The sequence below is a fragment of the Asterias amurensis genome, chromosome 18, assembly GCF_032118995.1.
Source record: "Asterias amurensis chromosome 18, ASM3211899v1".
In the NCBI taxonomy this organism is placed as follows: Eukaryota; Metazoa; Echinodermata; class Asteroidea; order Forcipulatida; family Asteriidae; genus Asterias; species Asterias amurensis.
Genome location: NC_092665.1, coordinates 14,908,761 through 14,934,412, shown reverse-complemented (window position 1 = coordinate 14,934,412; position 25,652 = coordinate 14,908,761). Strand labels below are relative to the sequence as shown.

Below are 25,652 nucleotides of genomic sequence, written 5' to 3'. Positions count from 1 at the left end.
CACCCCGACTGATTGCCAAAGGACATCTGTACTGTACTTAACTTATTTTGTTGTACAGAGCAGTTTAGAGCCCCCCCCCCCATGAAATTGGACCCTGCTCAGCAGAAAAACATTGCTAAATATTTTTCTGCTAAGCGAAAAAAAAAAAGCTGTTACCAGTGTGACATAGTGCTTTGGCTGGTAACCTTATCAGGCCCTGCTTCAGCAGAAAACATTGCTTAACAGTTTTCTGCTAAGCAAAAAAAGATGAGATGAGAGGTTACCAGTTATACGTGACATGGTGCTGGCATGAGCTTCCTCCATGGTGCTGGTAACCGCATTCTGCTAAGCCTGATTTCCTTCTTCTGCTTAGCTCAGTGTAAACCAGCCACACCTCCAGTTGATTCAAAGCTGTTGTTTTGCAGAAGAACTTTTTCCTCTGCAGGAAATTGGGTGTTATCTTGTTCAGTGTTAACGTCCACAATTCCAATTAAGATTACATTTCAGCCACAAGTTTCCGCTAATCGGTGGGAACTAGTCTTCACATATTTGTATCTGTCCTATTTACTAGCAGTTCTATTGCCAAATGCAATTTCCTGCCACAATTGAAATTGCTTGTCTTTTTTTCCCAATCTGTTTTTTGTTTTGCGCTGAGAACTTCCATGTCTTCTAAAATAGCATAGCAGTATTTCTTGTTTTTGTTGTTGTTTTTATTGTTTTTTTTACTCAACTGCAGTAAGTTGCAGTTCACATTTATCGACACATTTTAAAAATGTTTTATTTGTACCCCTAAAGGGATAAATACAAGCAAGTAGGTTGAAAGTATTTAGTAGCCCACAGGGCAACTTTAGAAGTGGTGTTTACCAGCCCTGTAGCCTGTGCCAGTTTTTACTAAAAATCTGATTATGTACGCCGGGCTAGTGTTAAGGGTGAGCATATGACATGTATGTTTAAAAACCCTTACCCGGACCTCTCTGTCGATGAATTTCTGAAAAACAAGAAACTATTTTTAACCCCGGAGCACAAGATGATGTATCATCGCAAGATTTCATCGGATGCTCTTGCCGATTCCTTCCTCGGCCCTCATCATGATGAGCTGTCCTCATTCACACATCTCACCTGACCCCACGCATGTATAATATCTCCCCTTACTCCTTACGAGTCCCCTGCCAGCTTTGCTTGAATCCGAATCGTCAAACCTGACTCATTGTTTTACTCATCATCTGTGAACTCCCTGTCTGTGAGTGGACTGGTCTTATGTTTTATTTATCCGTGGATCATACCAAGATCATACCATTTGAAAAGGGGGGTTTCTAATGCTGTGTTTTTTAATGTTTGTAGTTTTTCCGTCAGTACCAGAGCAGCCAGGGATGCCGTGTCCTGGTGAAGACCGTAAGTGTTCAAGATTTTTTTTCTAAAATTTCTTGATGGATTTGTTTAGTTTTGTTTGATCAAATTTTTAGGGGCAATTGTTTGTTAAAGTGAATGTCTCGTTGGTTTTATAGCATGTCCTTATCGAAAGAACTAACAAATACATAGTCACATATTTACTCATACATGTAACTAACGGATAATGAAGGTCATTTTGGAAAAACTACCCTCAAAATATTTTTGCTTGTCATTTGAGAAATAATTAGAGCATCTAGTTTTTATATCAGGAGTTTGAAGTCCGATGATAGAGTTTTTCACTATTTCCTTGTGATTCTGATGGCCAATTGGTATTGAACGTTCACAGGTTATTTATTTCATATAATGGGTCACACAAATTACAGATTAATGACAAGAACATGATTCAGTGAAATCTTCAGAAGAAAACTTCCCAGCATTTTAGAATGTTTTATAAATAGGGTAACACATAATATTATTTTATTTGCAGGCAATATTTACCGACGTGGTGCTAGAAGATGGAGAAAACTTTACAAAGTCAATGGGCACACATTCTCTGCCAAACGCTTCAGTAGGGTAGGTACATTTAGACAAACATTTCTTCCTTTTGCTTTTGTTTTATTTCCCACAATTTTCTCATAAAAATAGTCTCTTGGGTTTGCCCCAAAAGATGAAAACACAAAATTGAAGCACTCTTTTAGAGTAGACAGCAGAGAGATTGGGGTGTACGAGCAACTTCAGACAAAATTGCTGAGTTTTGTTTATTAAATTAAAAAAAAGCAGGATACCTGTTACATGATGCGATGACAATTTGTCCATGACAATTTACGCTGGTAACCTGTTCCTGCTAAGTAAGATTATTGTTTGAAGCTTAACATTATTGTGTGCTTCAACAAAGCTTCCCAGACATGAATGAAGTATTACATAATTAAACCTTGGGCTATATTTTTTTAGAATTGTTTTTTTTTGAGGAAGTGTGGCTCATTTTTATTGTTGATGTCAGTATATCCTGCCGGTCGAAACCACCACAGGAGCCTGTGACATCAATAAAACGGTACTTTGTCAAACCAAAACAGTCTCTGACGATGGTGTTGTTTCCTCTGTGACCACCCTGAAAATAGAAAGTGGTTTGGCTATTAATGTTGCCTGAACTTTGAATCCTAGTCGATGCTGTGCGTTAAAGTCCAATGTTTGAAGAGTTCTGAGTGATTCATTTGCTCACGTTGAGGGTTGGGGAGAGGGTGTGTTGCTCCAGCCACCAAAAAAAAAATTCCTCATTTTGTTCTTCTCGACGTTGGAACTTCCCTGATTGTGGGTTTTGTGATCCGTGCTGGGAGTGGAGCTGTTTTTGATACTTGTCTTGGAGTTATTTTGCGATTTATTTGTCATCAATCTGTGATGGAGTTCAGGGAGGATGAGGTGAAGTTTAGCATTTATGGAAGCAATTGAAACAAGTTTATTTATCTGAATTTTGATTGGTGTGGAGCTGTTTGGTTTGTCCTATTTCAGGCAATTCAGTCTCTGATCAAATTGATGTTGTTATATTCATTTGTTATTTATTGCTTTGATTCAAAGCTCTGAATTATGATTATTGTGGAGTTGTTTGGTTTGTCTTGTTTCAGGCTTTTCAGTCTCGGATCAAATTTATGTTGTACTCGTGTCTTATTGCTTTGATTACAAATTGTCTAAATGTTCTGAAAAGGGGCAAATCATCGTCAATAAACCTTTTGGAATTTTTTGTAAAAGTTGCCATAATTGTGTTCAGTTTGGGATAAAAGATTGCTGACTTAGCTTGTTAAATTCATTTCAAGCAGTAATTTATTTGTTTGTTCACGTGTGTATTTATGTATCTCTGTTGTATTTATTACCTTATTTAATTGAGGTATTAAACCCATCAGAAAGCTGATCCTGTGGGGCCCTGCTCAAAAACGCATTTACCTTTTCAGTTTAACGGACAGTGCAACTCGAGTCACCAACAGAATGTACACGGTCATTGTACTAATGAGTGGAGACATTTAAAGTTCAGCATTCTTTCTTTGCATCTTGCTTTTTACAGAGGGCCATGTGTGCTTACTGCGCAGACAGAATATGGGGTCTTGGACGGCAGGGATACAAGTGCGTCGATTGTAAACTGCTGGTGCACAAGAAATGTCATCGACTCGTCAAGCAGCCGTGCGGAGCTCAACTGGTAAGTCTCTTCATTACTCAGAACTACTCAAAACTACTCGCTGATGTAGCTATAGAAAAGCCAATATTAAAAGAAAGAAGAAAAAAAAAAAAAAAAAAAATATATATTTTTTGATGTTATGCCACAAATGAACCAGCAATGTTAGGTTAGAGGTCTCCAATATCACTAGTTTTTGAAATCTTTTCCTGGCTTAAACAAACAACTTTTACTTTGGAATGAAGTTGACGATCTTGGCCGGCTGGATATTTTGTCTTCTTTCTGTTCCTGTTTTTTAACTGAAGTTCCATTTTCAGTTATTTCTTTAGAATTTGCTTTTAGCTTGATGTTGGGCCCATTCTGCTTAAAACTTTGTATGTGAAGTAGTATCACATTTTTTGAAATTGGATTACATTGTATGAAAGCTTACATGTATGTCACTAAACTGTTTGCTAAATACTTAAATATCAATTGTGTCATGACACAACTTAATGCCAGCTGCCCTTATCTGTGCCTTTCCCCCTTGCTGATCCAGGGGTGGATTTCACAAAGGGTTAAGACTAGTCTTATCTCTTAGGACTAGCCATACGTTTTTAATATCTCCTAGGACTAGTCCTAAGTTAGGATTAGTCCTAAGTTAGGACTAGTCCTAACTCTTTGTGAAATCGACCCCTGCTGACTTAATAAAAGACACTCTCCTACCCTTTTCTTGTTTTCAGCAAGTACACAAGTCGTTGATTGAGGAGCGAGGGGGATCGGCAACATCTCTACCCTCCGGTGACAAAGCCGAATATGGGTCAGCTCATCATCAGAGAAGTGAGTCCATGAAAAACCATAAACAGAAAAACTCGCCAAGAACACACATTCTATTTTTTGTTATTTTATGCATATGTTGAGATACACAAAGTGAGAAGACTGGTCTTTGACTATAACCAATAGTGTCCACTGCCTTTAAGGTGGAAACAACCCAAACATTATTATTGATACGGACCTTGAAATAACCCATACGAAAGTTACCAATAATCGCTTGACTTTCTGTAGGTACTAGCGGCAGCCCACGACCCAAGCACAAAGTTCGTGACAACACTCTGGTCACTCAGTACTCCGAGGGTGAAGGGAAGGAAGCCCAGTCCGGCCAGTCCAACGAGAACGCCGTCGGTCTCGACCACTTCAATATGATCCGCGTCATTGGACGAGGAAGTTACGCTAAGGTGCTACTGGTGGAACAGAAAACCACGCAACGAGTTTATGCTATGAAGGTTAGCTCACTGTTCTATCTATTAACGTATTTCTGGTTTGGGAAATTTTAAAAACTAAAAATAAATTTTCTGAAAACCAGTGATCTACTAGTTGAGTGTCGTGGCCAGGCGTTTTTTTTCTTTTCTTCAAATGTACTGATTTTTCAAAAACATGGATAAAACATTAAAAGAGATTGGGTAGAGATGGGTGGTTCTGAAAAGAGAAGGGTCCTGTCTCATTGAGGTGCAGACTATAGTGCTAACCAATATTCTGCTTAGCAAAAAATAAGCAGGACGCCAGTCACAATTGGTTTATTTGACATGGTTTTTGGCTGGTAACCATACTCTGATGAGCACAATAATTACTTTGTGTCCTTATTTTCTCGACGAAACAAACACCATCTCTTAATAAAAAATTTTTAAAAAGTAATTGAGTCTTGTACCGTTAGATGATCACTCTTGTTTGTCTTCACCATGCAAAACCCTAAATCCTATATTGATTGCAAGTGATCATCAAAACTGTCTTAATGAGAATTTAGTTTGAGATGGTTTGTGTAATATTTATCTTCTTAGGTGATCAAGAAGGAGCTAGTAACCGACGATGAGGATATTGACTGGGTCCAGACGGAGAAACACGTCTTTGAGACGGCATCCAATCATCCGTTCCTCGTGGGCCTTCACTCTTGCTTTCAAACGCCGAGCAGGTAGGAACAATAAACATTAGTGTCTCTCAGGTTCCTTGAGCTGTTTGCTGTCTGGTTTCCTCTCCAACGTTGAGATGGATGGCTCTCTCTCTCTCTCTCTCTCTCTCTCTCTCTCTCTCTCTCTCTCTCTCTCTCTCGTGTCTTAAATTTGGGTCTTAGGCTCAAACCTTTTTGACAGTAATGACTCTCTAGTTGTGTAGCCAAGGACTCTCAGAAAAGCTAACTTAATCAATGTACTAGCCAAGAACCATATCGTGAGAAGACAAAGGAAGGAAATTTCAGTTGTAGATGTGAGAGGAAAACTCCAGAGATTTATTCCAAGGGGGAAACCCACGCAGTCAGTTAGGGACTGAAAACCTTATTTACATAGTGTCCTGGCGGGATTCGAACCAGGGTCCTAGAATTAGAAGACGAGGAAAGATACAACTACACCAACCTGACCACCATGGTAAACTTCAAAGCTCTTTTCAAAAACTTTCGCCATGAGCTTGTCCAATTTTTTCATTTTTTTTTTTCAGTCACAAAGTTTCTTATCTGTTTGAAGATAATAAACGACTGATATTCTGTCTCCTGTTGCAGGTTGTTCTTCGTGATTGAGTTTGTGAGCGGAGGCGATCTGATGTTTCATATGCAGCGACAGCGCCGACTACCGGAGGAACACGCTCGCTTCTACTCTGCAGAAATCAGCTTAGCCCTCCACTTCCTCCACGAAAGAGGTTAGTTCATGCTTACAAATTGTGCTTAGCTGCTCAGCAAATTCCTTTGCTGAGCAAGAAATGAGTGGGGCACCAGTGGCAACTTGATGGTATGTTGGCCGGTTACCTGTTTCTGCTAAGCAGGATTTTTCTGTGCTTAGCAGGATTTATGAAGCTGGGCCAAGCTTACCAGCCAAAATTTCATGTATTGTATACTACTTGTGACTGGTACCCCGCTTAGTACCCGAACTTAGAAAATTTACTTGGTTATCAGCTTAGTGAAATTTGGTCCTGGCACCAATTTCAGTCCTGGATGAAAGTTATTCTGTTGGGAAAAGAAATTCATACACGATGTTTCCATTTATATTCTCATTGTTTCGTACTTATCTTAGGTATTATCTATCGTGACTTGAAACTCGACAACGTTCTACTGGACTCAGATGGTCACATCAAGCTCACAGACTACGGAATGTGTAAAGAGGGCCTTCGCCCCGGGGACACCACTAGTACTTTTTGCGGAACACCAAATTACATCGCACCTGAGATTCTGAGAGGGGAGGATTACGGTAAGCAACAAAAAAAATTGCTAAATGTACTAAAGCTGTTCTCCCCCAACTACAGAATTGGCCCAACTGTAGTCAGGATTGGCCCTTCTAGAGTTGAGTTTGACCTAACTATGGGGCCCAACTATACTTCAATTTGACCTAACTGTAGTTTTTGGGATCACCCAACTATAGTTGGTTTAGGCCCAACTACAGATGAGGCAATTTGATAGTTGGGGCAAAACAATGTATTTAAAGTACTGTCAAAAGGCTTGGCTAAGTGGAAAGGTTTACTGACAAGTTCTTTCCCTAGCAAGTTGTGCGTGGTTTGGCGACAGGGAAGAAGGCTAAAAAGCACAGCGTTTCAATCCCGATGTTCTGAGGTTGGGAGCTAGACTTGTTCAGTGCAGTCACTATCACACCTTAGGTGTTTGATTCTAAGTCACCAAGGTGTGTTAGTGATGACACTGCGCATTGTCCGTTTACATCAGTGGCGGCCATCTTGGATTTCTCCTTTCTACTTCGTGGTGTGTCTCGGATAAGCAGTCTACTACATCAGACTCTTCATCTGAGTGTGGGTTCGATTCCCGGTCATGACACTTGTGTCCTTACGCAAGGCACTTAACCATAGTTGCTTCTCTTTACCCAGGCGTATAAGTAGGAAACTGAGAGGGCTGAGACAGTGTTGTGTTAGATTAACCCCTTAGCACTAATTTCAGCAGCTTGGGGGTTGTATGCTCCCAGGTAGTTGAGAAAATTAGAGGAAGCCCCTTGATCTAGCTACAAGGATAGTGCGCTGTATAAGGACCAATTATTATGAAAGTCCAAGCAAGGGCTTGTACTACATAGCAGGCCTGTATGCCTCGTTTTTGAAAGGGCAAGGGCACCAAGGCATTTTATTCTTGGTAAAGGGCACCCTATGAGGAAATTGTAAATTTCTACTGGAGCATTTCAAGGGCACCAAGGCAATGACCAGAGGGTATGGAGGCAATCGCCTTCGCCGCCTCCGTGAAATATCAGGCCTGACATAGTCAGGTACTGATTGTGAATTTTCACATGTTTCTGTGACCAGGAATCTAGACATGAATGATAGACAAACCAATATATAACTGAATACTTCTAAGCGAACAGTGTCTTATTTATAAAGGCTTATATTTGATTGAATTTGTCTTTGCAGATTACAGCGTCGATTGGTGGGCTTTAGGCGTCTTGATGTTTGAGATGTTAGCCGGTCGCTCTCCGTTTGACATCGTGGGCTCGTCGGAACATCCCGATCAGAACACGGAGGATTACCTGTTTCAAGGTGAGTACGAGATAATGATCAGACTATAATTGGACTACAGAAAGACCTGAACTTAAAGAAAATCCCGCTAGACCGCAGCTCAGTATTTCCAATTAGCCTTTTTAAGGTGTGGCAGACACTATATAAGTGCATGTTTGGTTTGGGTGTATACAAAAAAATTTATTCAAACCTATTGGTGTCGTAGTATCGTGTCCACCATACCTCATAATGGCTTATTGAGAGGAAATGTTTTTTAGGGATGAAAAATAACTGTCTTCTGTCTGAGCAAAAATAAATTAGCATGATACCAGTCACAGATTGCTAATTGAAAAGTGTCATTTTGGCTGGTTACCATGTTCTAGTAAGCACAAATTTGCTGTACGCAGCTATGTTTTGTTCCTAAGCAGTTCTATGAATTTAAGCCCTGGTTTAATTAAGTAAGAAATATAGAAATAGAACTACGTGAAGTACAAGTTGAATATTAATCCTAGTCATTCACTTTCTCTCTTTGCAGTTATTCTGGAGAAGCCAATCAGAATCCCTCGTGCTTTATCTGTGAAGGCTGCGTCAGTTCTTAAAGGCTTTCTCAACAAGGTAAGAAAAACTTCTCCTCTAAGGGTTGATTTCAAAGCTAGGTTGTGGCCTCCAGCTCTGGCTTGGGCTTCAGTTCCTCCTTTGGCTTTGGCTCTGGCTTTGGCTTTAGTTCCAGCTTTGAATGACCAACAACAAATTCTTCTCAGAAACATACATTCTTTCGAACACCTACATGTAGTTGCAAGGGCTTGCCATTGTTTTATTATTACCTTTTCTAAAGTAATCCCATGTGGGTATGAAGTTAAACAAAGTGGAATGTTGTGGGACCCTCCTTCCACAGTGAAAAAGTTCCAACAACTGTGTAAATATTGCTGTGCATAATTTTTAATCCATGCTAGATACATATTTTTATCTATCTGTTTGTTGTTAAATAATTTTAATCGTTTTTGTCTGTACTGTTTGAATCATGGCCAGTTTTAATTTCCCTAGTGTGGGATAATAAAGTTCTTATCTTATCTTATCTTATCTTATCTTATCTTATCTGTTCCTACCCACTCTTGATCTCGAAAGAAGTTTTATACAAAAGTGTGATTTTTGTTGCTGTTTTCAGAATCTGTTTTTGTTTGTTTGTTTGTTTACAGAATCCAGTGGAGCGTTTTGGGTGCCATCCACAAACTGGGTTCACCGACATCACGTCGCATCCCTTCTTCAAAACCATCGACTGGGAAAGGGTGAGTGGAGAAGGATTTCAAAAACACGTTCGAAAATAATTCATTGAGGGATACATACAGCTTACAAATATTTTTGAATACTCAAAATTAACCTCAGAGTCACCAAAAATACAAACTAAACTGCATAACACAAGGAGACATTTACCCACAAAATGGCAAAACCAAGCTTATTGTGAGCTTATCGGGTCAATTTGTATTATATTTTTTTTTTTACAGATGTCATCTCGCCAGGTGACTCCGCCCTACAAGCCCCGCCTTGAGAGTGAGAGAGATTTGGAGCATTTCGATCCGCAGTTCACAGAAGAACCGGTCCAACTCACACCAGACGACCAGTAAGACTGTTCTCCATCTTGTTTCCTAGCTTAGGGCAACTTTTTTTATTGTGAATTTATCACTTTCAGTGCCCGCTTTCCGTGTTTTGAACCTAAAATGCCCACGTTTTTTAATTCTGCATTAGAAAAAAGTAAATGAGTCTTTTTCACAAGAAAGAATTATCTTTCTTATTTGTGTTGCCTTTCTACATCCCAAAGTCAATGGTATTTCTTAAGTGATAATGCCCTCTTGTGAAACATGTATACTATGGGTTGTATATGTACTATTTATGACACTTTGAGTACATCAAATAGATTTTACTCGTACGATAATGGCACTTTTGGTATGCATAAAAGACATCGTACATGTACAGCGTTGGCACTGAAAAATATATTAACTTATTGAATTGATATTTCAAGTATAAAATGGCAGCAAACATGAAGAGCGCCCTCTGTTGATTGTACTGTGAAGTAGAACTAACCCTACTTGATTGTACTTCCACCTTGCAAATTTTCAAACCTTACTCATTATATCAAGGTTTTTTTTGAGAGAGAGGTGGGTCTTCCTAAGTCAAATTTTTCTGTCTGAAGGATTGTTTTTTCCATGCGATGATACATTTTTGATTTATTGATTTATTGATTTATTGATTTATTGATTTATTGATTTATTGATTTATTGATTTATTGATTTATTGACTTATTGATTGATTGATTTATGTGTTGACTGATTGATTATTTAATTTATTTATTGAATGATTATTTATTTATTTATTTATTCATCTTAAAGAAGAAAAACATTATTTGTTAATTTATTTATTTATTTTTACTTTTCTTTTTTTTTTCTTTTTTTGGGGGGGATGTGGATTTTAACGACTCCATTTATTCAAACTTCATCAAATTTACCACAAAAAGCCATATAGAGCAATCAATCATTATAAAAAATGTATTTATTTATTTGTTTATTATTATTTTTCACTATAGGAAAATGGTGAGTCGTATCGACCAGTCTGAGTTTGAGGGTTTCGAGTACGTCAATCCCCTTCTGATGTCTGGGGAGGAGGTTGTCTAAGACGTACCGACGCGATACGTCACTCATACAGGTGTTTATTTTTTTAATTTTAATTTTGCGCTTCCAGCATGTACTCATTCATCAGAAGGTCACTCTCTCGCTGCGTCAACGAAACGTCGTAATTGGCAACAGCACAGACCATCTCACGAGTTTGCCTTTCCATAGCAACGCAGGAGCTCTGCCGTATTGGAGTGCTACACACATGTACGCTTCATGCAAATCGGGTCGAGCCTGATGTTTCTGATGCATATATGATCGTGTATGCCCGCTTGACATAGTGGACATGTGGGTATATTTGCATATGACCTTTATGCAAATTAGGTCCAGCTTGATGTGTATAGGAAATGTACATGAACCATTTAAAGTTCAACTGCAGTTATTGTTTTTTAACCAGTAAATTGTAGGGTTTACCTCATTCAATTCAATTCAATTCAATTAAAAAATGGTTTATTAAAACATGTCTCGCAGTTAAAAACTGAATTGCACATGTCAACATCATGTCAATCATGTCAATACACGTTATTTAATTATTTAAAGTTTACGTTATTATACAAGTTGTCATATCGATGCCCCAGGGACACAAAGATTAATATCAAATTTGACGCCATGCTGGTTTGGTACCCTATCATGATGAGGTAATACAGTATTGAAATGTTTAACGGGAGCCAGTCTGTTTCAAACCTCTAGCCCTAAGTTTGAGGGCCAGAGCAAGATGGCGCTTGTGGAAGTTGTTTTACACTGGAAGGGACTTACATGCTCATGAATTGTTATTACTTTTCAAAAAGTCACATATGACTGGTTAGATTATGAATATTCACGCAGTGAAATCTAATTGCTAGTTATTACAAAGTATGAATGTTCATGAGATGGAATCTTGTTACTAGTTATTCAGAGAATGAATATTCATGAGATGGAATCTTGTTACTAGTTATTCAGAGTGAATATCCGTGAGGTGGAATCTTGTCACTAGTTATTTAGAGTATGAATATTCATGAGGTGGAATCTAGTCTAAAGTTATTTATATTTGAGACGATTCACGAGATGGGGGTCTAGTCATTCAGGCAATGAATATTCATAAGGGGAGTCATGAATACTAAATTTACATGTTGCATTAAGACAGAAAGCTGTGTGTGCTACAAACTGGTGCAAAAGCTTAACATATCTATGCATTTCACCAAATAATTCTAATGAACCAGTTGACTGTACTATGTAAATGCATTAACCACTCGAATAATGAATGGTCAAACAGTAGAAAGGTTAAGCAAGTTTAACCTCTGCACTCTGGAATCTGCTAAGATTCCCAAGTTGCACTTTTGAATTAAATTGTAATATATTCGTCTTGGTTCTGAAATAAACAAGCCATATAACAACTCCATTGTGCCAGTATAAGAACCTCTGCAAATCTCAATGTTGTGAATTATGCAACAAATTTGTAAAAAATGTACATTTTGTGGGAAATGTGAAGATTTCCTTCAGCTTGTTCAAGCTAACTGTAAAACTGTGGTCAACCCCAGCATGATCTAGTCCAGTTTTGTCCCCGTCTGTAATACTGTTACCCACAAGTAATAAAAATTTAAAAAAGAAGATATGATGATAGTATGTGAAAAACAAAGCCTGATTGCAGTGTGGATGACCAAACTGATGCCGTTCAAATAATTAGTGTGCGTGCATTGCTAGAGGGCAGTAGACTGATTGATTCTATACCAAAGTTTTAAGAGGTTGAATAGCAACATTTTCCGTAATGTTTGGGAGGTAGTGCTTTCTGCCCTATCAGCCAAGCTTCTAAACGATGATACCCAGGCCTACATCTGTATGGACTGTAAATAAAGGGGGTGGGGGGTGGGGGGGGTAACCCTGTGTCAGTGCCAGGAGTAGGTGGCAACAGCCCCTGGTAAAATACTTGATTGTCGCCTACACCTTGAAGTAGCCTGCAGGGCTAGTGTGTCTGGCAACTTGCATAAATAAAATAAATAAAAAATAAAAATAAAGGATAGGTGTTCCAAAAGTAGAGTCAGTGTAAGTGGGTTTCGCTTGGTGATAATAACGAGACAATTATTTGCCAAAACAATATATAAAACAATAATAATTTATTAAACAATAATATACAATTAACAGCAGAGGAATGCAGAAGGGGTTTACACTTTATGGTGTCTGTGGAAAGGGAACAAGACTCTGTTTGAGAAGTGAGACGATCATGCAAATTGTATTCTAATTTAGTAATAAAATATTCAACAAATTATCATACTACGGTGTGATACTCTACATATATGATGGGGCTGTTAAGAAAAGATATTACAGCTTAACGTGTGATGTAAATCCATAATAATTGTATTCCGATAAATAAAAAGACTATACCAAAAGCACTTATTTGATTGTATGTACATGTGCCTTAAATGTCAACAGTTTTTAAAACATTTGTGTGAGTTTTATCTTTGGAGCGATGTTTTTTTTATTTATACGCACTAAGTCTTTGAGATTGAAAACTGAGGCTCGAACCTCAGACTAGCGTCTTTCAGATTATGTTTGTACACTGGTCAGTCAGGGAACAAGACTTCAAAGAGTGGCTTAGGCCCTTTTCGAAACCACGGCTTCGGCTTTGGTTTCGGCTTCAGGCTTCGTCCTCTCGGCTGAAGCCCTAAGCGCGTACGCAAAGAACATGCAATTGTCTTTATCTGGAGCTGAAGCCGTGGTGTCGAAAAGGGCCATAGTGTGGTTAAGTATACTCTTAATGTTAATGCTGTGGTTGAATTGGCAGTTATGACTTTGGCTTGATTGCCGTGTCATCATGCGCTAAAGTATAAAACAACCCCTAGCAACAGTCGTAGCCGTAGGTGTAGCCGCCAATTCTGATACGGCCGCACTCTTACATCTCTGGCTGTGGCCTTGGAAGACGCACTCTTCCATTTGGCTGATCAAACATCAGCCGCAGCCAGTGGCAAGCGTTTGAAAAGCACTGTTGAAAAGGGACACCAAGGTGTTTTCTTTGTGACGCCATATTGTAAAATTGCTAGGTAGTATAGGCTGTATAGGCTGTACAGAAGCAACTAAATGTTGGCATGTAACTGTCCCTATGCTGTATATCAATCTGAAGGGTTCGTTCATGGAGAAGGCTATATTGAAGGGGTGGGGCTTAGGTGGGGAGAATGGGGGTAGGGGAAGTCTGGGCTGTATGTAAATCGTCTTTGTGATGAATGACTTGTGTGTGCCATGAAATTATTGCTAACTATTCTAAGGCATCCTACATTTTAAATTGCTGTTCATGTGTCGCATCTTGTCAAGAGTTATGGACCCAAATTCTGGTGGTTCAATCTTAGGAGTTTGAGTCTCCTTATGCAAATCACTTAACCATAAATTGCTTCTCTTAACCAAGATGTATAAATATGATTATGAGAGGGCTGAGACAGTGTCGTGTTGAATTAACCCCTCCAGCTGATGTAAAGCAGCTCGGGGTTTTTTACTCCCCAGGGAGTTGAGAAAGTTTGAGGAATGGTCACAAAGTATGCCTGATGAACAGGGATAATAAATGTTGTAAAATAAAAATACCTTGATCTAGCTACTTGGTTATGTGAGGCCGTATTCGAATTGGCGGCTACAGCTACGGCTACAACTGTTGATATGTGTGTTGCTAAGGACCTCCTATACTTCAACGCACGATGACGCGGAATCTAGGTGGGTCGTAGCCGTAGCCGTAGCCGCTAATTCGGACACAGCCTAAGCTATAAAAGAACCATGTACTATCATTGGCTGTCGGCGGCGAACGACAGCTCTCGCATTATACTAAAGTAAATGTTAAGACATAAGTCCAACCATTATGTGGTGTAGAATAAATGTACAGTAAACATGTTGTGACAGAGTGAGCAAGAATTAGGAGCTAAAGCAGAAGGGTTGTGTGTGTGCTCCGTAATCAAAAAGTGCCTTCATGTGAAAATCTAGGCTCTATTTATAAACGCACAAAGTTTAAAAGGCTTTAATCCTTCTTGAGACGCATATTGTTAATCTGCCCTATACCTTCTTGGATCTATCATGGATCTCATGGATCTAGTCTGGGATCAATTCTCATGGATCTATCCCCTCTTGATCCATGTTAATCCTTGATCCATGTTAATCCGTTATTAATCCTAGTGTAGAAACTTAGAATACCGGCGTATATCTACAGGCTTGGTATTTTTCAAACTTAAATCTGGTTTTCAATTTGTTTTTGTTGACCCTCGGAAAACTCGTCAAAATCTTTAATAAGTAATCATCAAAGCCTAAAATGTTAAACCCTGCTTAACTCTTCTCCCCCCCTGCTTCAAAGTAGTTCACATTTGTTAAACCTTTATTTCATATTCTTCTATGGTTCTTCTTAAACAAGCAATGCAACAACTAACCCACCAAAGTTTTTTCACTTTTCATATTTGAATGTTTTTTGCATTTCATGATAACTAAAAACAAAACTAGTCTGTGATAAAATTGCCTTGTACCTAGACTCCTAGCCATAGAAATGTTGCATTGCAATGAAAAATCACTGAGATGCTATCCGCCTTATTGGTAAAAAAAAAAAAGTGGTGTGGCCTTAACTTTAGCAGTTGTGAACCCCTAAGCATGTAGGTAGGCTACATACATGTACAAGCGTTATTCACATGGAAAAATAGATGTACTATCAAATGAAAGAATTGTAAAATGTATTATGGATAGAGTGTGGTAGGCCTACTGTGATTATTCAAAGTAATTCTGTACCTTGTGACGCTATGTTGAATTTCTCTATGCACAATGCTAAGAGTATTTTCTAATCTAGCCAATCTGAAAGTTCATGTGGAAAAAATTGTAACGGCGTATATTTTGCTAGCCTGCTATTCTTGTTCACTGATACCAATTGTTCAGAAAATGTTGTCCTTATGAAGTTCTTTTGCCTCGGTCAATTTGGTAATTGTCTAACTGTGTCAAAGACAAGTGCGTCTGCCACTTTATGGTGACCCAACATATACACGGACAAAACGCACACCTGTGAAGTTTGAGCTCCATTGGCCATCCAATGTTTACTAGTCAATACTTTTTTATTAAGTATGGATGATTTTCAGCACAGAACTAGCAAGATGGACAAACTCCGACTGTCCTCTGGTGTTTTAAAGGAACACGTTGAGTTGGTCTTTGAAAAGCGTTTGTAACCGTTGGTTATCAAATGCATATGGTATTGGTTAGAAAGATGTTGTAAAAGTAGAATACAATGATCCACACAAACATGCCTCGGAATTGCACGGTTTTCCTTTTACCTCGACGACTAACACGGTCGGCCGTTTATGGGAGTCACATTTTTGACTCCCATAAGTGGCCGACCGTGTTAGTTGGCAGAGTAAAAATTTGTGTGGATCATTGTATTCTACTTTTAAAACATCTTTCCAATCATATGCATTTTATAACAAACGGTTACAACTGCTTTTTATAGACCAACTCGTCCGATCCAAGGCAACATGTTCCTTCAACTAGTATTGAGGCACCCCCGGAAGAAAGATATTGACAAAATAGGGAAACCGCCAACATCAGGCTGGATAGTTTAGTCAGTAGAGCGCCAGCACGTTAATCTGTAGGTTGTTGGTTCTAGTCCCACTCTAGTCAATTTTTTTTTGTTCAACCCAAAATCAACTGGTATTTAGCTGTGAACCAGTGTTTAAAATGGATACCACTGGGTTCTACATGTAGTCGTAGAAATAGAACTCGGAGAACGCTGAGCTCAACCGCCCTCTGTGTCGTCTGTGGACACGACGTATCGATACTGCGCGATACGCGCGTATGGCAAAATGATCATCGCGTGAGACACGTGTATGTCAAAAATGGCAAGATGTCAACGCACATAGACCGTTTCTAGTGTGTTCATTGGTCAATGATGATGTCATTGTGTGCCAAAATTGTATGTCAAAATATGTTGCCATACACGTGTATCTGAAATGGCGTATGCGTCCATAAAAATAGTCTCACAACGAAACTGCACGCACAATGAGACACTCGGCGTTCTCCGGGTTCTATGGTTCTAGTTAATAAGGATATGTATTGATTCTATTACATGGGGAGTTCGTTTTCGGTAACATCAATATACTTGCCAATATCGTCTTTGTAGTCAGTATTTATTATAAATCACCCCCCTCCCCCCTGAAGAAATGTTTTATTTAAAATCATCCATAGCATTTTTTGATAGTTTAGTTTGATTTGCAATAGGATAGTTTTAGGAAATTTTGTCCACGATTATAATGGGCTATTTACAAAGTATTCTTAAATATGCAATTCATATCGTAGAAATTGAATCTGTTATGATTACTGTTGAGTAATACATCTATTGTATATTTTGTAAATTATCATTTATTTTTCATGTATAGGTTACTCACTTTGGTGACATCGGTAAGTTTTGCTCAACAACACAGCAAAACTGGAATTTGTTTTTAAAAGGCAGTTCATTGGCCTACTTTTTTGTTCTATTGGGGGAGGGGGATACTATTTGTGAAAATAATTTTGGGAGCTTAACATGATTTGTTTGATATTCTTGTTAATTTACACGTACCTCAGTTTGTCGACATGGGTAAAGCAGTCTGCGAACAAAGAAATGTTTTTTATTCCTTTCAATTTAAAATTTGATTCAAGGGGGCCTGGAAAGGGGGTGTGTGTGTGTGTGCTGTTGGAGTGTGATTAAAAACAGCTATGTTGGCGTAAGACTGTAGTATGGTTTGGTTTAATTTGATTTGTCAGACTTTTCTTTGTAGATCATCCCCTTTTGAACCATTGTTTTAAAATATCAAAAGTTGCATCATTAAAGGAACACGTTGCCTTGGATCTGACGAGTTGGTCTATAAAAAGCGTTTGTAACGGTTTTTTATAAAATGCATATGGTTGGAAAGGTGTTTTAAAAGTAGAATACAACGATCCACACAAATTTGCCTCGAAATTACGTGGTTTTCCTTTTACAGTGCAAACTACAACGGTCGGCCATTTATGGGAGTAAAAAATCTGACTCGCATAAGTGGCCGACCGTGTTAGTCGATGAGGTAAAAGGAAAACCATGCAATTTTGAGCAGTTTGTGTGGATCATTGTATTCTACAATTGTATTCTACTTTTACAACATCTTTCTACCCATATGCATTTTATAAACGGTTACAAACGCTTTTCAAAGACCAACTCGACCGATCCAAGACAACATGTTCCTTTAAGTGTCAATCCGTTAGTTATAGTTTTACATGAACAGTTGAGATTATTTTGGTTGTGATAAAGGATTGGATGGTATGGCTTACAGTTGGAATTTAATAGCCTTGTGGATTTGTCAAATTTTGGCTGAAAAAGTGTACAAGGCTTTAATAGCCTCGTGAATTTGTCAAATTTTGGCTGAAATAGCCTTGTGAATTTGTCAAATTTGGCTGAAAAGTGTACAAGGCTATATATAGCCTTGTGAGTTTGTCGAATGTTGGCTAAAAAAGTGTACAAGGCTATAGCCTTGTGAATTTGTCAAGTTTTGGCTGAAAAAGTGTACAAGGCCTTGTGAATTTGTCAAATTTTGGCTGAAAAAGTGTACAAGGCTATAGCCTTGTGAATTTGTCAAATTTTGGCTGAAAATGTGTACAAGGCTATAGCCTTGTGAATTTGTCAAATTTTGCTGAAAAAGTGTACAAGGCCATAGCCTTGTGAATTTGTCAAAATTGTCAAATTTTGGCTGAAAAAGTGTACAAGGCTATAGCCTTGTGAATTTGTCAAATTTTGGCTGAAAAAGTGTACAAGGCTATAGCTTTGTGAATTTGTCAAATTTTGCTGAAAATGTGTACAAGGCCATAGCCTTGTGAATTTGTCAAAATTGTCAAATTTTGGCTGAAAAAGTGTACAAGGCTATAGCCTTGTGAATTTGTCGAATGTTGGCTAAAAAAGTGTACAAGGCTATAGCCTTGTGAATTTGTCAAATTTTGGCTGAAAAAGTGTACAAGGCTATAGCCTTGTGAATTTGTCAAATTTGTCAAATTTTGGATGGAAAAGTGTACAAGGCTATAGCCTTGTGAATTTGTCAAATTTTGGCTGAAAAAGTGTACAAGGCTATATATAGCCTTTTGAATTTGTCAAATTTTGGCTGAAAAAGTGTACAAGGCCTTGTGAATTTGTCAAAATTGTCAAATTTTGGATCGAAAAGTGTACAAGGCTATAGCCTTGTGAATTTGTCAAACTTTGGCTGAAAAAGGTACAAGCCTTGTGAATTCGTCAAATTTTGGCTGAAAAAGGTACAAGGCTATAGCCTTGTGAATTCGTCAAATTTGGCTGAAAAAGTGTACAAGGCTATAGCTTTGTGAATTTGTCAAATTTTGCTGAAAATGTGTACAAGGCCATAGCCTTGTGAATTTGTCAAAATTGTCAAATTTTGGCTGAAAAAGTGTACAAGGCTATAGCCTTGTGAATTTGTCAAATTTTGGCTGGAAAAGTGTACAAGGCTATAGCCTTGTGAATTTGTCAATATTTTGCTGAAAAAGTGTACACGGCCTTGTGAATTTGTCAAAATTGTCAAATTTTGGCTGAAAAAGTGTACAAGGCTATAGCCTTGTGAATTTGTCAAATTTTGGCTGAAAAAGTGTACAAGGCTATAGCCTTGTGAGTTTGTCAAATTTTGGCTGAAAAAGTGTACAAGGCTATATATAGCCTTGTGAATTTGTCAAATTTTTTCTGACAAAGTGTACAAGGCTAAAGCCTTGTGAATTTGTCAAATTTGGCTGAAAAAGTGTACAAGGCTATAGCCTTGTGAATTTGTCAAATTTGGCTGAAAAAGTATACAAGGCTATAGCCTTGTGAATTTGTCAAATTTTGGCTGAAAAAGTGTACAAGGCTATAGCTTTGTGAATATGTCAAATTTTGCTGAAAAAGTGTACAAGGCCATAGTCTGTGAATTTGTCAAAATTGTCAAATTTTGGCTGAAAAAGTGTACAAGGCTATAGCCTTGTGAATTTGTCGAATGTTGGCTAAAAAAGTGTACAAGGCTATAGCCTTGTGAATTTGTCAAATTTTGGCTGAAAAAGTGTACAAGGCTATAGCCTTGTGAATTTGTCAAATTTGTCAAATTTTGGATGGAAAAGTGTACAAGGCCTTGTGAGTTTGTCAAATTTTGGCTGAAAAAGTGTACAAGGCCTTGTGAATTTGTCAAAATTGTCAAATTTTGGATCGAAAAGTGTACAAGGCTATAGCCTTGTGAATTCGTCAAATTTGGCTGAAAAAGTGCCTTGTGAATTTGTCAAATTTTGGCTGGAAAAGTGTACAAGGCCTTGTGAATTTGTCAAAATTGTCAAATTTCGGCTGAAAAAGTGTACAAGGCTATAATAAGCCTTGTGAATTTATCAAATTTGGCTGAAAAAGTGTACAAGGCTAAAGCCTTGTGAGTTTGTCAAATTTTGGCTGAAAAAGTGTACAAGGCTATATATAGCCTTGTGAATTTGTCAAATTTTGGCTGAAAAAGTGTACAAGGCCTTGTGAATTTGTCAAATTTTGCTGAAAAAGTGTACAAGGCTATAAGCCTTGTGAATTTGTCAAATTTTTTCTGACAAAGTGTACAAGGCTAAAGCCTTGTGAATTTGTCAAATTTGGCTGAAAAAGTGTACAAGGCTATAGCCTTGTGAATTTGTCAAATTTGGCTGAAAAAGTATACAAGGCTATAGCCTTGTGAATTTGTCAAATTTTGGCTGAAAAAGTGTACAAGGCTATAGCTTTGTGAATTTGTCAAATTTTGCTGAAAATGTGTACAAGGCTATAGCCTTGTGAATTTGTCAAATTTTGCTGAAAAAGTGTACAAGGCCATAGCCTTGTGAATTTGTCAAAATTGTCAAATTTTGGCTGAAAAAGTGTACAATTTTGAATTTGTTGAATTTGTCGAATGTTGGCTAAAAAAGTGTACAAGGCTTATAGCCTTGTGAATTTGTCAAACTTTGGCTGAAAAAGGTACAAGCCTTGTGAATTCGTCAAATTTTGGCTGAAAAAGTGTACAAGGCTATATATAGCCTTGTGAATTTGTCAAATTTTGGCTGAAAAAGTGTACAAGGCCTTGTGAATTTGTCAAATTTTGCTGAAAAAGTGTACAAGGCTATAGCCTTGTGAATTTGTCAAATTTTTTCTGACAAAGTGTACAAGGCTAAAGCCTTGTGAATTTGTCAAATTTTGCTGAAAAAGTGTACAAGGCTATAGCCTTGTGAGTTTGTCAAATTTGGCTGAAAAAGTATACAAGGCTATATAGCCTTGTGAATTTGTCAAATTTTGGCTGAAAACGTGTACAAGGCTATAGCCTTGTGAATTTGTCGAATGTTGGCTAAAAAAGTGTACATTAAGGCTATAGCCTTGTGAATTTGTCCAATTTTGGCTGAAAAAGTGTACAAGGCTATATAGCCTTGTGAATTTGTCAAATTTGGCTAAAAAAGTGTACAAGGCCTTGTGAATTTGTCAAAATTGTCAAATTTTGGATCGAAAAGTGTACAAGGCTATAGCCTTGTGAATTTGTCAAACTTTGGCTGAAAAAGGTACAAGCCTTGTGAATTCGTCAAATTTTGGCTGAAAAAGTGTACAAGGCTATATATAGCCTTGTAAATTTGTCAAATTTTGGCTGAAAAAGTGTACAAGGCCTTGTGAATTTGTCAAATTTTGCTGAAAAAGTGTACAAGGCTATAGCCTTGTGAATTTGTCAAATTTTTTCTGACGAAGTGTACAAGGCTAAAGCCTTGTGAATTTGTCAAATTTGGCTGAAAAAGTGTACAAGGCTATAGCCTTGTGAGTTTGTCAAATTTGGCTGAAAAAGTATACAAGGCTATATAGCCTTGTGAATTTGTCAAATTTTGGCTGAAAACGTGTACAAGGCTATAGCCTTGTGAATTTGTCGAATGTTGGCTAAAAAAGTGTACATTAAGGCTATAGCCTTGTGAATTTGTCCAATTTTGGCTGAAAAAGTGTACAAGGCTATATAGCCTTGTGAATTTGTCAAATTTGGCTGAAAAAGTGTACAAGGCTATATCCTTGTGAATTTGTCAAAATTGTCAAATTTTGGCTGAAAAAGTGTACAAGGCTTATTATAGCCTTGTGAATTTGTCAAATTTGGCTGAAAAAGTGTACAAGTCTATAGCCTTGTGAATTTGTCGAATGTTGGATTAAAAAGTGTACAAGGCTATAGCCTTGTGAATTTGTCAAATTTTGGCTGAAAAAGTGTACAAGGCTATAGCCTTGTGAATTTATCAAATTTGGCTGAAAAAGTGTACAAGGCTATAGCCTTGTGAGTTTGTCAAATTTTGGCTGAAAAAGTGTACAAGGCTTATATAGCCTTGTGAATTTGTCAAATTTTTGCTGAAAAAGTGTACAAGGCCTTGTGAATTTGTCAAATTTTGCTGAAAAAGTGTACAAGGCCTTGTGAATTTGTCAAATTTTTTCTGACAAAGTGTACAAGGCTATAGCCTTGTGAATTTGTCAAATTTGGCTGAAAAAGTGTACAAGGCTATAGCCTTGTGAATTTGTCAAATTTTGGCTGAACAAGTGTACAAGGCTATAGCCTTGTGAATTTGTCAATTTTTTGCTGAAAATGTGTACAAGGCCATAGCCTTGTGAATTTGTCAAATTTGTTAAATTTTGGATGGAAAAGTGTACAAGGCTATAGCCTTGTGAATTTGTCAAATTTGGCTGAAAAAGTGTACAAGACCTTGTGAATTTGTCAAATTTTGCTGAAAAAGTGTACAAGTGAATTTGTCAAATTTGTTAAATTTTGGATGGAAAAGTGTACAAGGCTATAGCCTTGTGAATTTGTCAAATTTTGGCTGAAAAAGTGTACAAGACCTTGTGAATTTGTCAAATTTTGCTGAAAAAGTGTAAATTTGTAAATTTGTCAAATTTTGGATGGAAAAGTGTACAAGGCTATATATAACCTTGTGAATTTGTCAAATTTTTGCTGAAAAAGTGTACAAGGCTATATATAGCCTTGTGAATTTGTCAAATTTTGGCTGAAAAAGTGTACAAGGCTGTAGGGGCCTTGTGAATTTGTCAAATTCGGGCTAGAAAATTGTACAAGTCTATAGCCTTGTGATTTGTCAAATTTTGGCTGAAAAAGTGTACAAGGCTACTATAGCCTTGTGAACTGAAAATGCATCAATTTTGTTCTCTTGTTCAACAACAAAGTTGACCTTAGTAGCTTATCAACAGTAAACAGCAAATTAACAAACAGTAATAACTGAACAATCACGATAAACCAAATCCATCTCACATTGCTTTGACAGAATAATTTGTTTTGTTCTGATTTTATTTTTTCTTCATAGAATGTCGTCCTACGAGTCTTGCTTATAGTTATTATCCACTACTTGGATACTACGGGGACAAAAAGAATAATCAGCTAAAACACTACCAGAGGTATTTCATCACTACTTGTTTTTTTCATAACAAGAAAGGCAGGAATAAAAACAAAAGAAAAACCAATAAAATAAAACAACAGAACGCATAACATTTCCAATCAACGGAAGAAAAATCCCCTTTTGTTTTTGCTGCGGGGGAAAATAAATGCGTATAAAAGAGGTTTTCTGATATTTACAAGTTTTACAGTCAGTTTGTGATAATGCAAATTAACAGGCAGACCATCTTAAAATACTGGAATACATCATTTTACAAGGGCTTGAAGAGTCTAGGTTCAAGACACAAGAAAATACCGTTTTTTATAAACACAGTTTCGGGTTAAGCTTAGGCTTTGCCAGTATTTTTGAAACTCAGCACTTTTTGTATGCAGGCTTTGAACTGACATAATGGAGTCAAAGCCGGAAGTCAAACCGAGGCCTTGGTTTCAAGAAGGGCCTATTACTCCCCACATTAGTGTTTTTCCCCCCCCGATCAGGATATAAACTTCTGCCCCATTCGAAATTCCCATCACCCAAATGAGGACATCACCGTCATCAATATAAAGCAAACTCTTATCTATTACATGAAAAACATTATTCATTGACTTTGCTTTGTTAAAAATATTTCAGTTTGTATGGTATGATTGAATTACTAGTGAGAATAACCGTTCTGAATTGTACACCTGGGAGTAAAAGATACAGCAATGGTGTTCAGAAGCAGTGAGACACAAGAAACAGCATTATACTTACTTAGTTCCACTTAAACCGCCCATTGTATTGAACTAAAATCTTTAAAGGTAAGTTAATTGTTCACAGACAATACACTTTGATATTATTAAATAAACTGAATTATTGAGGAAACAAAATTACAATGCAGAACAAAAAACCTGTGGAAATTTACATTTAGAAACAATGTACACATTTACGCTAACAGTGGTGTGTTATTTTGTGCTGACTACATTTTGGTGAACTATGAAAGGGTTTGCATATCATGGTTGGAATGTTTCAAATAATGTGGTGACTTTTAGATGCTTTGGGGAAGGCAGACATGTTTGAGTTGCAGCCGAGCGGTCAAGCGCACTGGAGTCAAGCTCTGGTGTTTCTGACCAGCAGAGCATGGGTTCGAATCCCTGTCTTGACACTTGAGCAGAACACTTGACCACTTTGTCCTTCAGATGGAACGAAGTCGGATGGTGCCGTGTGTTGTGCACTGCAACTAAAAGAACATAGGTTTTCCCCTTTGACCGCAAAGTTGCCTGCAAGTTGTTTACCACGGTGTGATGATCTATATGACATTATGTAAACATAATGAGCTTCTATATCCAACATAGCCCCACAGGCTCTGTAGAAAGAACTACCAACGAAAGCTTTGAGACACCCTAAAGCGCTTTACAAAAACTGCATCTTCCGTTAAAAAAAGAATTATGCTCATCTTGAAAAGTGATGGATTGTAATCAGTGTCTGCTGCCCCCTTAAAGCCTTTTCACACGAGAGCAACTTCAGCATGGTTATAACATTTTACAAAACAAAATGTACCTCGTGTGAAAGGGAAACAAAATGTGTCTACTGTTAAAGCTCTCTTGCAAAAACTCTTGTCAAAACATTGCTACATTTTACATCCATGCTTATTTTTAAGCAAGGGACCCAAGTTAAATTGCTGTCGTGTGAATAGCACTTCAGAACATCTTCAAAAAGTCTCAAATTATACAATAATGAGGATCAAAGCAGCCTTTTTCCTCCGGGAGGAGAAACAAACATATAACTACATCTCTCTGTTTCCCTGTACCACAAAAATAGACATTCAAATCTATAATTATTCACATTATGCATATTCATTACATTTCTGATTTACATTTTGCTGGGAATTGGTACAACTTTTGTATAACGACCAACTGTGTCAGAATTCGACTTTTGGCACTGTTAAGCTTTCTATACAGGAAAAAATAACGGCTAGCTTAGGCCTAATTTTCTTGCTCAAAATTGTCATTATTATTTTGTTCAACAAAATTAATTTGAACAAGTTTCTCCCTCTGAAGTTTTCCTGCCATTCTAGCTCCAGAGGGTCGGCTCTGATTCATCTAAGACTGGGTGCCACTTGTTAGTTCTTCCATTGAGTGTGCAATAAAATAAACCATCTTTCGGGGTTCAAATTCTGTAGTGTCTTACAAGGGCGTTGTCACCACTCAGTTTCATCTTTTATTTTGTTTTTATATATTTTCATTTATAGGTCTTCTATTCACATTGATATGATTACATAACATTATTTGTAAGTTCATAGTTTCCCACAAAGACCTTAATATCTAATTAATCATAATTAATAAATTTTCAATTTGACAACATTTTTTTCGGAGTGGCGTTGACACGCATAAAAGCTTTCAATCTACGCTACAAACAAAATGTAATGAGTTGGCTCGTATAAATTAGATTATTCTTCCGACGTTTTCTCCCTAGCATCTTCATTCATCCTCTAGTACTGAGTTGTCCTGCCGTTTGAATAATTTGGCAAAGATTTCATTTTATAAATTAAAAAACACACAAAAATCTATCGCTGTGTCCGTCCACAGTTTGTTTTTAGAGTTGCTAAGGTAACTGTAACTTAATTCAAGATACACACTTCATGCCTGAAAGTCCACAATTAATTTTTTTTTAATAAAACAAAAATGCCCTTAAAGTTTTGA

General features: G+C 37.5%; 1 protein-coding gene across 3 annotated transcripts in view; it reads left to right on the top strand.

The window, feature by feature from the left end:
* LOC139950433 (protein kinase C iota type-like) overlaps positions 1-17,422 on the top strand; it is a 38,651-nt gene extending 21,229 nt beyond the window's left edge. For all 3 annotated transcript variants that reach the window (XM_071949111.1, XM_071949112.1, XM_071949113.1), the window contains 13 exons: positions 1,321-1,371; positions 1,856-1,941; positions 3,422-3,553; positions 4,249-4,345; positions 4,571-4,788; positions 5,341-5,471; positions 6,051-6,187; positions 6,559-6,732; positions 7,886-8,011; positions 8,505-8,584; positions 9,166-9,255; positions 9,472-9,587; positions 10,548-17,422. In XM_071949111.1, the coding sequence (XP_071805212.1) occupies positions 1,321-1,371; positions 1,856-1,941; positions 3,422-3,553; positions 4,249-4,345; positions 4,571-4,788; positions 5,341-5,471; positions 6,051-6,187; positions 6,559-6,732; positions 7,886-8,011; positions 8,505-8,584; positions 9,166-9,255; positions 9,472-9,587; positions 10,548-10,635 (1,526 nt within the window). In that variant the 3' untranslated portion in view covers positions 10,636-17,422. The remainder of the gene's footprint in view (positions 1-1,320; positions 1,372-1,855; positions 1,942-3,421; positions 3,554-4,248; positions 4,346-4,570; positions 4,789-5,340; positions 5,472-6,050; positions 6,188-6,558; positions 6,733-7,885; positions 8,012-8,504; positions 8,585-9,165; positions 9,256-9,471; positions 9,588-10,547) is intronic.
* Positions 17,423-25,652: the final 8,230 nt, after the last annotated feature.